This window comes from Crinia signifera, chromosome 8 (genome assembly GCF_055691185.1).
Source record: "Crinia signifera chromosome 8, ASM5569118v1, whole genome shotgun sequence".
NCBI lineage: Eukaryota > Metazoa > Chordata > Amphibia > Anura > Myobatrachidae > Crinia > Crinia signifera.
In genome coordinates this window covers 19,081,213-19,095,152 of record NC_139224.1, presented here as the reverse complement: position 1 = coordinate 19,095,152, position 13,940 = coordinate 19,081,213, and the positions used below count along the sequence as shown (strand labels likewise).

The 13,940-nt window shown below is 48.4% G+C and overlaps 1 protein-coding gene across 1 annotated transcript in view; it reads left to right on the top strand.

Moving 5' to 3' along the window:
* Positions 1-13,940, top strand: part of IARS1 (isoleucyl-tRNA synthetase 1) — an 84,743-nt gene that overhangs the window by 32,002 nt on the left and 38,801 nt on the right. The window contains exons 10-14 of the mRNA XM_083155904.1: positions 1,978-2,073; positions 5,652-5,774; positions 6,641-6,732; positions 7,124-7,222; positions 11,939-12,065. Of these exons, the coding sequence (XP_083012030.1) occupies positions 1,978-2,073; positions 5,652-5,774; positions 6,641-6,732; positions 7,124-7,222; positions 11,939-12,065 (537 nt within the window). The remainder of the gene's footprint in view (positions 1-1,977; positions 2,074-5,651; positions 5,775-6,640; positions 6,733-7,123; positions 7,223-11,938; positions 12,066-13,940) is intronic.

Genomic DNA, 13,940 nt, shown 5'->3' with positions numbered 1-13,940 from the left:
GTAGTACAATGTCAGCCCCTATACCTGGGTACAGTACATATACCTCCCTCTGTATAACACTGCTATTACTGTGTGTATTGTAGTACAATGTCAGCCCCTATACCTGGGTATGGTACATATACCGCCCTCTGTATAACACTGCTATTACTGTGTATTGTAGTACAATGTCACCCCTATACCTGGGTACGGTACACTTACCTCCCTCTGTATAACACCGCTATTACTGTGTATTGTAGTACAATGTAGCCTCCTATACCTGGGTACGGTCTATATCTATATATCGCCCTCTGTATAACACCGCTATTACTGTGTGTATTGTAGTACAATGTCAGCCCCTAAACCTGGGTACAGTACATATACCGCTCTCTGTATAACACCACTATTACTGTGTGTATTGTAGTGCAATGTAGCCTCCTATACCTGAGTACAGTCTATATACCGCCCTCTGTATAACACCACTATTACTGTGTGTATTGTAGTACAGTGTCACCCACTATACCAGGGTACAGTACATATACCGCCCTCTGTATAACACCGCTATTACTCTATATTGTAGTACAGTGTCACCCACTATACCTGGGTACAGTACATATACCAGGGTTGCCGACTTTAAGATTCTCCTCTCCGGGAGAAGCCCGGAGAGGAGAGTTTCAGAAGCCGCTCAGGGGGCGGGGCTTACGTGTGACATCACTAAGCCCCGCCCCCATGCTGTTAAAGCATCAAATTCACATATCTCCGTGGAGGGGGCGGGGCTAAAATGACGCGATTGTGCCGTTTTAGCTCCGCCCCCTCCTCTGAGACCCGAGGATTGCGGCATTTTAATGCCGCGATCCGGGGGTCGGCGGGGGTCCCCCCTGAATCCGGGAGGGTTGCCCACCCTTCCGGGGGCCGGGAGGGGGTCCCCGATTTTCGGGAGACTCCCGGAAATTCCGGGAGGGTCGGCAACCCTGACATATACCGCCCTCTGTATAACACCGCTATTACTGTGTGTATTGTAGTGCAATGTAGCCTCCTATACCTGGGTATGGTACATATACCGCCCTCTGTATTACACCGCTATTACTGTATATTGTAGTACAGTGTCACCCACTATACCAGGGTACAGTACATATACCGCCCTCTGTATAACACTGCTATTACTGTGTATTGTAGTACAATGTCAGCCCCTATACCTGGGTACAGTACATATACCGCCCTCTGTAGAACACCGCTATTACTGTGTATTGTAGTACAATGTCAGCCCCTATACCTGGGTACAGTACATATACCGCCATCTGTATTACACCGCTATTACTGTATATTGTAGTACTGTCACCTACTATACCTGGGTACAGTACATATACCGCCCTCTGTATAACACCGCTATTACTGTATATTGTAGTACTGTCATCCACTATACCTGGGTACAGTACATATACCGCCCTCTGTATAACACCGCTATTACTGTGTATTGTAGTACAGTGTCACCCACTATACCTGGGTACAGTACATATACCACCCTCTGTATAACACCGCTATTACTGTGTATTGTAGTACAGTGTCACCCACTATACCTGGGTACAGTACATATACCACCCTCTGTATAACACCGCTATTACTGTATATTGTAGTACAGTGTCGCCACCTATACCAGGGTACAGTACATATACCGCCCTCTGTATAACACCGCTATTACTGTATATTGTAGTACAGTGTCACCCACTATACCTGCGTACAGTACATATACCGCCCTCTGTATAACACCGCTATTACTGTGTGATTGTAGTACAGTGTCACCCACTATACCTGGGTACAGTACATATACCGCCCTCTGTATATCACCATCTCCCGATCTCTCAGTAACGTGTCTAGTGTGCCCCATAGAACAGCGTTTCCGTGTTGTGTAACATGATCACGGTGGCGTGTGCGGAGCGATGTGTCATGTAGTCCGGCCGGACTGTGACCGTACGACAGTGATTGGATGTGTCTTATTTCCAGGCTGCAGAGAGCGGAACCTTCACCGTCCTGTTTGATAAGTATGTGAAGTCGGAAGAAGGTACCGGGGTTGTGCATCAGGCACCGTACTTTGGGGCGGTGAGTAGGAGTCCTGCTGCTGAACGCAATGTGATTGTATCGTACGCACTGCTGATGTGTTCCCGGAATAATGGCGGTAGTCCTCTGCAGGGACATTCATAGAGTGCGGTGGGCCGGGGGATTCACCCATGTGAATGGCCAGAGTTTCAGCGGCTTTCCCACGAAAAGGCTGGGTGTTCTCACGGCAATTCCCTGATTGGGGGGGGCAGCTGATGTCAGCTTCCCGCACAGGGCTGTACAGAAAGATAATGTCCTCCTGCTCTGATGTGTAGCATCTCTGTAAGGGGTTAAAAGCAATTGAGATTAAGAGAACAGAGTTCTTTAATGTATAAAATATGTAGCAATACCAAAATAAAAACAAAATAAAATACGTAATACACTGTGCAGAGTCCGGGTAAATGGATTTCTTTTCCGTAGTGCAGGGGGGTGCGGGTGTCGCGTGTGCGTACCCTTCTGGCGGTGGCGCAGTTGGCGATTCTATTCGACAGCAAGAAGATAGGCGCTCCATCTGCCACAAGTACCCTGCCTGACCCAGGTCATGGGGGAGTTTTGGCCCCAGCAGGGGTGATGGGCCTGCCGCGCTGTAGTCTCTGACTGACAGCGCCTCTGGCCCTTCTAGCGGTAATCACTAGTGAAAAATAATTTCAATCAAAAGAAAAAAGAAAAAGCTTGTAGGATTGCTCCAGGCAATCCCTGCTGACAAATATGGTGCACCAGTTTCCTGCTGGCACCAACAAAAACTGAGGAGCTGCGCATGGAGGCGGGGCTACAGAGGAGAGGAGCCGTGCATCCTGGGATGTCTCAAAGCTTCGCTGATTAGTGCCACGGTCCTCCTGGATGCACCTATAACAAATCAAGAAAGAGCAATCGCCACAAAAATTGGCTGAAGAGTATTCCGATGGGCCAATTCAGAAGAGTGAGACGAAATTGCTAAAAAATAGAATCCTTGCAATACCACGCAAGAAAAATTAAATGAAAAGGGTTATCAAAAGGAAGAACTACGGGATCCAATCAAACCAACAGAATAACTGCAGAGATCAGAGCTAATCAAATACAAACTGAAGTAAACAACCATCAATTATATCTTTATAACCCAATATAGCAACAACCACCAAGAAATTGCAAAAATACTGCAACGACACTGGCACATCCTGGGATTGGATGACAGCCTGAAAGACATCCTACCAGCCCGTCCAAAGGTGATTTACAAAAGGGCAAAGAATTTAAAACAAGAGTTAACAAAAAGCTTTGTCTCGCTTAAAAAAAAAATGACAATAAAGGGTTCTTTAATTGCCATGATTGTATGACCTGCAAAACAACAAAAAAATTATCAAACTGAAAAAAAAATTCAAATCAAACTGCACTGAAAGAGCGTACCCAATACGAACAACTATCCTGCGCTACAGAAGGAGTGATCTATCTCCTTGAGTGTCCCTGTGGGCTACAATATGTAGGGCAAACCAAAACAAAGTTCAAAAAGTAGAATAAGGGAGCATGTCTATTAAAAATGGCTTAGCTACCCATAGTGTGTCCAACCACTTTGCAGAAAGACCCTACCTGTCTATAATGTATGGTAATTCAAAAAATAAAACCACATTGGAGAGGAGGCACGTATGTAAAATCATTGCCACAAAATGAAACGAGATTGATTTATCATATGAAAACGTATTGGGCCTCAATATAGAAATTCATTTTAAAAAGTTTCTTCTAAAACGTTTTTTATAAAAAAAAATTATACCTCCCCATTTTAAAAGTATTTCATTCTTCTAATTAATAATTTTTATGAATATATCTTAAACATAAACACCTACAGTATATGAAATGTCATACTTTACACTAGTTGCAATACCAAACATACTTGGGCACATGGTTGCCGCCAAAAGATGACCACTTCCTGTGCCCAAGGTCCATTTTTTTTTCAAGAACTAAATAAACCTATTCAGACCTGTTTTTATATAAATGAGAGAACAGAACACAAGCATTCATCCATAACTAAGTGCTGCAAGCACAAAACGTGTTGGAGAAGCAACGTCAGAGACCGGAAGCACGGACTGCGGTACTGGAAGTGCCACTAGACTAATGCCCCTTTCCCACTGCAGGCTTTACACGGTAAAATGCCGTTTTTTTAGCCTTTTTAAACGGCTAGAGCTGCAGTGGGAAAGCTCCAGGTTGGTTGCTTTACACGGGTAACAAATACCGGTATTTGTTACCCGGGTAAAAAGCAGTGTTTTTACCGTGTAAGAGCCGTTTTTTTTGGCAATGGGAAAGGGTTTTAAACGGTATTTAGAAATAATAATAAAGGTTAAGAACATGATTGGTGCATGTGATGTTTTTAATGACAGGCAAGGTTTACTAGAGAGTTTAAACGTGTTGCTTTGTGGTTTACACGGGTAAGTGTGAATGGGACAAAAACTGCGTTTAAACGTTATTTTAACGTTTAAAAGCTGCAGTGGGAAAGGGTCTTTGTGGCTATTACCCGGGTAAAGACACGTTTAAAAAAAACGGGTCTTTACCCGGGTAGGCAGTGGGAAAGCAGCATGACTCGGAGCTAATTCCAGCCAAGAGGAGGAAGCCAAGAGCTGCTACGATCAACGGACTAGTAAGGGGTAGATGGCATCGCACTAACTCCCCACTGCAGTATGGAAAATAAATCCGTTTACCTGGACTCTGCACCTTTATCTTTTAAAAGAGCTAAAACATTACGTCTTTTATTTTTATTTTGGTATTGCAACATATCTTATACGTTATACGAGTAGTGCTCTGTTCTCTTTCCCGCACAGGGCGCCCGCATATCTGAGCCACCACAGAGGTGTATCAGATCTGCTAATGCTGGAGAAATCCATTTGATAATCGCTGACCATCGAATGATTTCTCCCCGGCACCCAAGGCTGCGAATGGATGTTTATGCTGAAGAGCTGTGTGGGGGATCGTGGAGTGCGTGGCTGTGAAATTCGCAGCCTTGCGAGTCAACCAGAATAACCGCCTTTTGTCTTAATGGGAAACCTGTTCTTACCTGCGATGTGATGGCAGCTGGTATTAGCAGATTATGTAATGCCTGTGTTCTGTGTACATACCAAATAATAGTAGTGTTTGGCTGGAAAACACTGTAGCATAACATTGAATTTCAGGTACAGTCACAATTCCACACAGAATATAAGCATGCTGTATATCATTCTAATCAGCAGAAGCTGCTTGTGTGGTTCCGCAAATAATGCATTTTATGGGGAAAGTGCACAAATGACATGTACAGCACAGGAGCTATTTTGACCAAGTGACAGTTGGGATCATGAAGGTTACAAATACATTTTAAAATGTTAACTTGCAGCAATTGTGTATGTGTGATTGTGTCGTCATTGTTGACTCCAACTTCCCAGAACCCACCAGCTCTCTATAGCTATATATCTCTATATTCGATTTTATACAACTGTTCTGTATCTGCTCCCATTACATCGGCCGAGTTGTACGTGTAACGTGGTGCATTAGTGAGCTCCGACGCCATGACATCGGCCAGACTAAATCCAGCTGCCGTTACTCGTAATGTCTCTGGCTGCCGATTATACTATTATCTTCTGTTACAGGATGACTACAGGGTCTGCATGGACTTCAACCTCATCCAGAAGGACTCAGTGCCCGTGTGTCCTGTTAACGCGTCCGGCTGCTTCACTGCGGAAGTGACGGACTTTGCAGGACAATATGTCAAGGTTGTACTGGGGAAAGATGTGCAGGAATTATTTGTATGTCTGTAACATGACTAGAGGGGTCCTATTGACATACATGTGTGGTAATAGGGTCCATACATAAAAATTGCCATGGAACCGGAGAAGCTCCTCATGCCTTGGGTTATCTATATGCCCTGACCCAAACTCGGCCTATCCTGAAGGTCAGGCCTGCCTGAATTTGATCCAGTGGCCATGAGAAAGAACAAGCATATCGTGTATTGGGCAGAGAGTTTCACCAGTAGGTGGCAGACAGCAGGGTGGCAGTGTTACATCAGGAAACCACCTGCATGGTTAGAATACAAGGCGAGAGACACCTGGCGCTAGCAGAGTGGCAGGGGACCTGGTGGCACACGGAGGTTAGATGTGGTTGAGATCTGTTTGCAGCAGTCAGGATACAAGAAATAGCCGGAGTCCAATTCTCCAAATAAGTATTTATTCAATAAATTCACTTTCCTTAACACCCAGCCTACAGTTTGGAGAGCAAAAAGGATGCTCTCCAGGCGAGGAATAATATGGGCTTTACCAGCCCATGTCCGAGGATGCAAACCATATTGGAAAGCCCGACATCTGTTCTAGGAGTATCTTGGCCACAAAACCAGACAAAGACCAATCAGTAGACTTGTTGTTGAGATGTCAGAATATCTGTGCTTAGTTCAGATCTGCTTCCTGAAGGCAGGGTACGTAAATATGGTTCAGCTGGTGAGAACTAGTTACAGAATATAAGATATATTGATTATCTATAGGGATATGCGACCAAATCTATAATTGCCAGAATGGTAGCTTTGTCAGATCTGTATATCTTACATAGGATAGGGCAATGTGTGTGACCATAATGTCTGTACCCGCAGGACGCAGATAAAAACATTATAAAGCTACTAAAGGAGAGAGGTCGCCTGTTACATAGCAGCACATACAAACATAACTACCCGTTCTGCTGGAGGTGAGTACACACTACTGCGCTGTTATCCCGCAGTGTCTGTCCTCCCCGGGGACTGCGCTGTTATCCCGCAGTGTCTGTCCTCCCCGGGGACTGCGCTGTTATCCCGCAGTGTCTGTCCTCCCCGGGGACTGCGCTGTTATCCCGCAGTGTCTGTCCTCCCCGGGGACTGCGCTGTTATCCCGCAGTGTCTGTCCTCCCCGGGGACTGCGCTGTTATCCCGCAGTGTCTGTCCTCCCCGGGGACTGCGCTGTTATCCCGCAGTGTCTGTCCTCCCCGGGGACTGCCCCCGGTAACTGCATTGTTCTCTGCCCCCTGGTAACTGCATTGTTCTCTGCCCCCCGGTAACTGCATTGTTCTCTGCCCCCCGGTAACTGCATTGTTCTCTCCTTAGATCGGACACGCCGCTTATTTACAAAGCTGTTCCCAGCTGGTTTGTGCGAGTTGAGCACATGGTGGAGAAGCTGCTGCAGAACAACAGTCAGTGTTATTGGTAAGGCGCCCGGCTATATGTGTAACAATCAGTGGGTGTATATCTCTCATGTGTCAGAGCAGCAGGAGCTGGCGTCCGGCGAGTGTGTATATGGTCCTGTTACTCCGTATACTGCCTGATGTCACTGCTCTGTTCCAATATATATTACCCTGTGCCCCTTAGTACCCTTCTGTTCCACTATATATTACCCTGTGCCCCTTTGTACCTTTCTGTTCCAATATATATTACCCTGTGCCCCTTAGTACCCTTCTGTTCCACTATATATTACCCTGTGCCCCTTTGTACCCTTCTGTTCCACTATATATTACTCTGTGCCCCTTAGTACCCTTCTATTCCACTATATATTACCCTGTGCCCCTTAGTACCCTTCTGTTTCACTATATATTACCCTGTGCCCCTTAGTACCCTTCTATTCCACTATATATTACCCTGTGCCTCTTCGTCCCCTTCTGTTCCTGTAATATGCTGCCCACTGCACCGGTATACCCCACCATACCTCTGTATACTGTACTACACCTGGCAGCCCCCTCACCGGCCATGGAATGTTCCTGCAATCGCTTTGTCGCACACGCACAGCTGGCCGTGTAGCGCGAGTGGGAGGGGCAGCGAGCTGATGAGACAGGAAGTCGATCAGTGATGGACAGAGGGGCACTAGGTCCTGACCATTTTGGGAATATCGATAGTCGATGTCATCCCTAGGAGGGACGTAGGTCTCAGGTGGCGATTGGATGAAGAGACTATGTTGGCGGTGATTAATTGGGGAAAATCGGAGGATTTTTGGGGCCGGTTGCAGCATGTCCAGCAGGACGATCACTCTACTATCCTATGCCTCCTTGTACTCCTCTGCCCTGCTGTTTACTATCCTGTGCCTCCTTGTACTCCTCTGTCCTGCTCTGTACTATCCTATGTCTCCTTGTACTCCTCTGCCCTGCTGTTTACTATCCTGTGCCTCCTTATACTCCCCTGTACTGCTGTGTACTATCCTGTGCCTCCTTATACTCCCCTGTACTGCTGTGTACTATCCTATGCCTCCTTATACTCCTCTGTCCTGCTGTGTAGTATCCTGTGGCTCCTTATACTCCCCAGTCTTGCTGTGTACTGCCCTGTCCCTCCTTATTCTCCTCTGCCATGCTGTGTACTATCCTGTGGCTCCTTATACTCCCCTGTGCTGCTGTGTACTGCCCTGTCCCTCCTTATTCTCCTCTGCCATGCTGTGTACTATCCTGTGGCTCCTTATACTCCCCTGTCCTGCTGTGTACTGCCCTGTCCCTCCTTATTCTCCTCTGCCATGCTGTGTACTATCCTGTGGCTCCTTATACTCCCCTGTCCTGCTGTGTAGTATCCTGTGGCTCCTTATACTCCTCTGTCATGCTGTATACTGCCCTATCCCTCCTTGTACTCCTCTGCCCTGCTGTTTACTATCCTGTGCCTCCTTATACTCCCCTGTCCTGCTGTGTACTGCCCTATCCCTCCTTATTCTCCTCTGCCATGCTGTGTACTATCCTATGCCTCCTTGTACCCTATCCCCCTATATACTCTCCTATGCCTCTATATACTGCTGCTTTGGCGTAAGCATTTCCTCTCGGTGTCACCTGGATTAGCACGGGAAACCCTGAAGGAAATAAAGGCATTGAAGTAATGATTCTAATTAGTGTCCTATATTTGGATTCCCCGGGGTTCCCTGTATACACAATTAGAAAGGAGGTGGCCGTGTTTCCAAGTCGCCAGGGGCAGTGAGCGGAGCCTTGTATTAATAGTACTAATAACCCACTTCTCCCTTCTCAGCATCTCTATTGGTCACATTCCTTTGTATCTGGTATCTGGGTAATGTCCTCTCAGCGGGATCATTGAGCTTGGGTATTATCCAGTGATGACCCCACATTCAGTGTCCTTTACTTGTGTGCCCGGAGAACAAAAGGGAATTTATGGGCCTTTAAATAGTGGCGCAAAGGTTTAGCAGCCCAAAGAATGATTCACCACATTCTAAAGAAACTTTATTAAAAACAAAAACCTCCGGGTGCTCTCTATAGATAATTAATATGGCAACCCCCCCCCCCCCATATCCAGGTACTACAGCATGGCCGCTTAATCTTTGCCCGGCACCAGGCCCCCCATATCCAGGTGCTACAGCATGGCTGCTTAATCAGTGCCCGGCACCATGCTTCCCATATCCAGGTACTACAGCATGGCCACTTATTCTGTGCCCGGCACCAGGCCCCCCATATCCAGGTACTACAGCATGGCCGCTTATTCTGTGCCTGGCACCAGGCCCCATATTTGGGTACTACAGCATGGCCGCTTATTCTGTGCCGGGCACCAGGCCCCATATTTGGGTACTACAGCGTGGCCGCTTATTCTGTGCCGGGCACCAGGCCCCATATTTGGGTACTAGAGCATGGCCACTTACTCTGTGCCCGGCACCAGGCCCCCCATATCCGGGTACTACAGCATGGCCGCTTAATCTTTGCCCGGCACCAGGCCCCCCATATCCAGGTACTACAGCATGGCCGCTTAATCTTTGCCCGGCACCAGGCCCCCCATATCCAGGTGCTACAGCATGGCTGCTTAATCAGTGCCCGGCACCAGGCTTCCCATATCCAGGTACTACAGCATGGCCGCTTATTCTGTGCCCGGCACCAGGCTTCCCATATCCAGGTACTACAGCATGGCTGCTTATTCAGTGCCCGACACCAGGCTTCCCATATCCAGGTACTACAGCAGGGCCACTTATTCTGTGCCTGGCACCAGGCCCCATATTTGGGTACTACAGCATGGCCGCTTATTCTGTGCCGGGCACCAGGCTTCCCATATCCAGGTACTACAGCATGGCCGCTTATTCAGTGCCCGACACCAGGCTTCCCATATCCAGGTACTACAGCATGGCCACTTACTCTGTGCCCGGCACCAGGCCCCCCATATCCGGGTACTACAGCATGGCCGCTTATTCTGTGCCAGGCACCAGGCTTCCCTTATCCAGGTACTACAGCAGGGCCACTTATTAGCCCCTTTCGTCAGGAAAACCAGCACAGATTGAATACAAAAGCATTTAAATAGACGCACCACCTCCCTGTGTTCGCGGTCGTGATGACGCTATCTCCCTCCTCTGTCTCAGCGTACAGCGTGCTCACCTGGTAACAAGTGCCGCTAGGGGCCCGATTCTTCACAAAAATTTGGAGACTGCCAAGCAGACTCTACTCTTGGAGGTTTTTATACCTTTTATGTATGTGAGCATCAGACTCCATAGGATTTGTCGGATTTTGAGTTATCATAAGGTGCGATAGTCACCTCTATATCAAGTATTAAATGCCCCAAAACCCCTAATTTTCAACATATACAGTATATTTAAGGCACTATGCCTGGACCACTTGTTTTACCATGTATGTGACAGTCCCTTTTATATAAATGCGTTGTATTTATTCGTCGGGAGACGTCGGGCCACAGGGAGAACAGTGGGTAGTGAGTAGGAGAGTGACCATTCCAGCACCAAAAAGGTTAAACGTCTTGGCTGCTCCCAGACAGCCAGACTCCTCCCCTCTACCCCACCTCCAAGCCAAGCTATTTCAGATTTTTTTTTTGGTGCTGGCAGGATGCGCTCGCCGGATCCCGGCCATTTTACCAGCGCCGCATGAATCCTCATTCCCTGGCGGCCATTTGGATAGTAGGGGGAGTGGGCTCTCCTCACACAGTCCCTCCCCCGGGGGAAAAGGAAGGATATACCCATGGGGTTTCCTTCCCTGATGTTTTCCTGCCTGCCTGCTGCACATGCAAGAGGGACACAGAGCACTCAGCCATTCCGGTGTTCCACCTATTCACTGCTGAGCCACTTGGGCAAGTCCCCCTGTACCTTTCCTACAAGGACACAGGTTACAGTAATTTATGCTCCTGTCGGAAAGAGTTTTAACAGGTAAATGTTGTTTTCATCATGTTGTCTATAAAGTTCTACCCCTGATGAAGTCTCTGAGAGACGAAATGCATCAGATACCTATTACAACTGTGAATTTGTTCCCCTGAATGTGGAAGAACTTTTGGAAATGGGTGTGGTATGAGTCACCGACAGTCGGGATCCCGACAGTCATTATCCCGGCGTCGGGATCCCGACTGCCTGGCCTTAGACAGCGTGGCCAGCGCAACAAAGCCCCTTGCGGGCTCGCTGCGCTCGCCACGCCACCTATTCTCGCCACCTATTCTATTCTCCCTCTATGGGGGTCGTGGACCCCCACGAGGGAAAATAGCCGCCGGCCGTCGGTGTTTTAACAGTCGGGATCCCGACGTCGGGTTAATGACTGTCGGGACCCCGTCCGGCACCCTTGGAAATAAACATTAGTTTATGGACGTTTTAATGAATGACTTCAAGTGATTTCTTTCTGTGTATTCCTGAAAATACCTATACTGGTCCAAGTACTGCAACCCGTGACTGGCGCCTGTCCTGCAGTATATAAATATATAATATAGTGGTCCCAGAAGCTGTTGAACTCGCCGTTTATTCTGCTCTAAGGTAGAAAACGTCAGCGCAGCTCCCGTTCCTCAGGTTTCTACTCTCGCCACAGGATGCATGCAATAAGAAATCCTCTGGTGCGGAATAACAGCGCGCTCAATAGAGTAGCACCGGGATCTCCTATCGCTCTGAATGGTCCTACATGGTCCTACATGTGCTGTCGGAAGTAGCTGCGTCTGTCGCACAAGTGTAACCCGTCGTGTGTCCTCCTTGTCTCTTAGGGTTCCTGAGTTTGTACGAGAAAAGCGTTTTGGGAACTGGTTGAAGGATGCCCGCGACTGGGCTGTATCCAGGAATCGATACTGGGGCACCCCAATACCGCTGTGGGTCAGCGAGGACTTTGAAGAGGTATGTCTGATGTTTTGTTGCTCCCCTAGCATAGTGATATCTGTGGAATGGGGATGATGGAGAACATGGGGACCAGGCTTGTTAGTGACTGACATAGCTGGAGACTGGCTCCCCTATAATAGTGTTTTATTCTTTGTGAGACAGCAGGGGCCACAGGGCTAACAATGGGTAGTGAGAGGGGAGAGCGATCATTCCAGCACCAGAAAGGTTAAACTTTTTGGCTGCTCCCAGACAGCCAGGCTCCTCCTCTGCCCTGCCTCCAGGCCAAGCTGCTTCAGGTTTTTTTTTTCGGTGCTGGAAGGAGCCAACATGCACCACAGAGAGGGGCTGCTCAATGCAGCCTTTCTTTTTAATTTTTGCACTGCAGTGTCAGTGACTAAGGGCAGCAGCGCTGGGGGGTAGTACAGACGCCTGCACTGGGCTAAGTACCTTATAGCATGCCTGCATCTAGCACACTGCCCCCCCACATCTTCTATAGCATTCCCGCACCTAGCACACTGCCCCCCCCCCCCCACATCTTGTATAGCATGCCCGCACCTAGCACACTGCCCCCCACATCTTCCATAGCATGCCCTCACCTAGCACACTGCCCCCCCACATCTTCCATAGCATGCCCGCACCTAGCACACTGCCCCCCCCCCCACATCTTCTATAGCATGCCCGCATCTAGCGCACTGCCCCCCACATCTTCTATTGCATGCCCGCATCTAGCGCACTGCCCAACACATCTTCTATTGCATGACCGCACCTAGCGCACTGCCCCACACATCTTCTATTGCATGACCGCACCTAGCGCACTGCCCCACACATCTTCTATTGCATGCCGCACCTAGCGCACTGACCCACACACCTTCCATTGCATGCCCGCATCTAGCGCACTGCCCCACACATCTTCTATAGCATGCCCGCACCTAGTGCACTGCCCTCCACATCTTCTGTAGCATGCCCGCACCTAGCGCACTGCACCCCACATCTTCTATACCAGGGGTAGCCAACTCCAGTCCTCGAGAGCTACTAACAGTTCACGTTTTCCAGCTCACCTCGCAGGTACACAGCTGCACTCATTACCCGCTGACACATTTTAAAAGATCCACAGGTGGAGATTATTACTTCACTTGTGATTCTGTGAGGAGACCATGAAAACGTGCACTGTTGGTAGCTCTTGAGGACTGAAGTCGGCTACCTCTGTTCTATAGCATACCTGCACCTAGCACTCCGGCCCCCAAATTTTGTATAGTATGCCTGCACCTAGCATTCGCCCACATATCTCCTAATGCATTCCAGCACCCAGCACGTGCCCCCGCGTCTAGCATGCACCCCCACATCTCCTATAGCATGCCCGCATCTAGCACGCACCCCCACATCTCCTATAGCATGCCCGCATCTAGCACACACCCCCACATCTCCCATAGCATGCCCGCATCTAGTATGCACCCCCACATCTTCTATAGCACGCCCGTGTAGCACGCAACTCCACATCTCCCATAGCATGTCCGCGTCTTGCACGCACCCCTGCATCTCCTATAGCATGCCCGCATCTAGCACGCATCTCCTATAGCATGCCCGCGTAGCACGCACCCCCACATTTCATATAGTATGCCCACACCTTATTTTTTTTTTTTTTATATGCCACAAAATAATCCATCCATAGTCGTCTTTGTTCCCATGACACAGTCAGGATTTTGTGGGGTTAAAGTCTCCATAGTTTCTGCCATGATGCATTGGAGGTCTTATGACTACACCTTCTGTCAGACCATTTCCAGATGGACTAGTCTGATCCTACATTCCCAGCTTGGCCCCCTCCTGCATTATTCCAGTCTCCCTTATGGATGAGTCCAGTATGTTCCCAGCCGACGTCTCTGGAATTCTGCCACT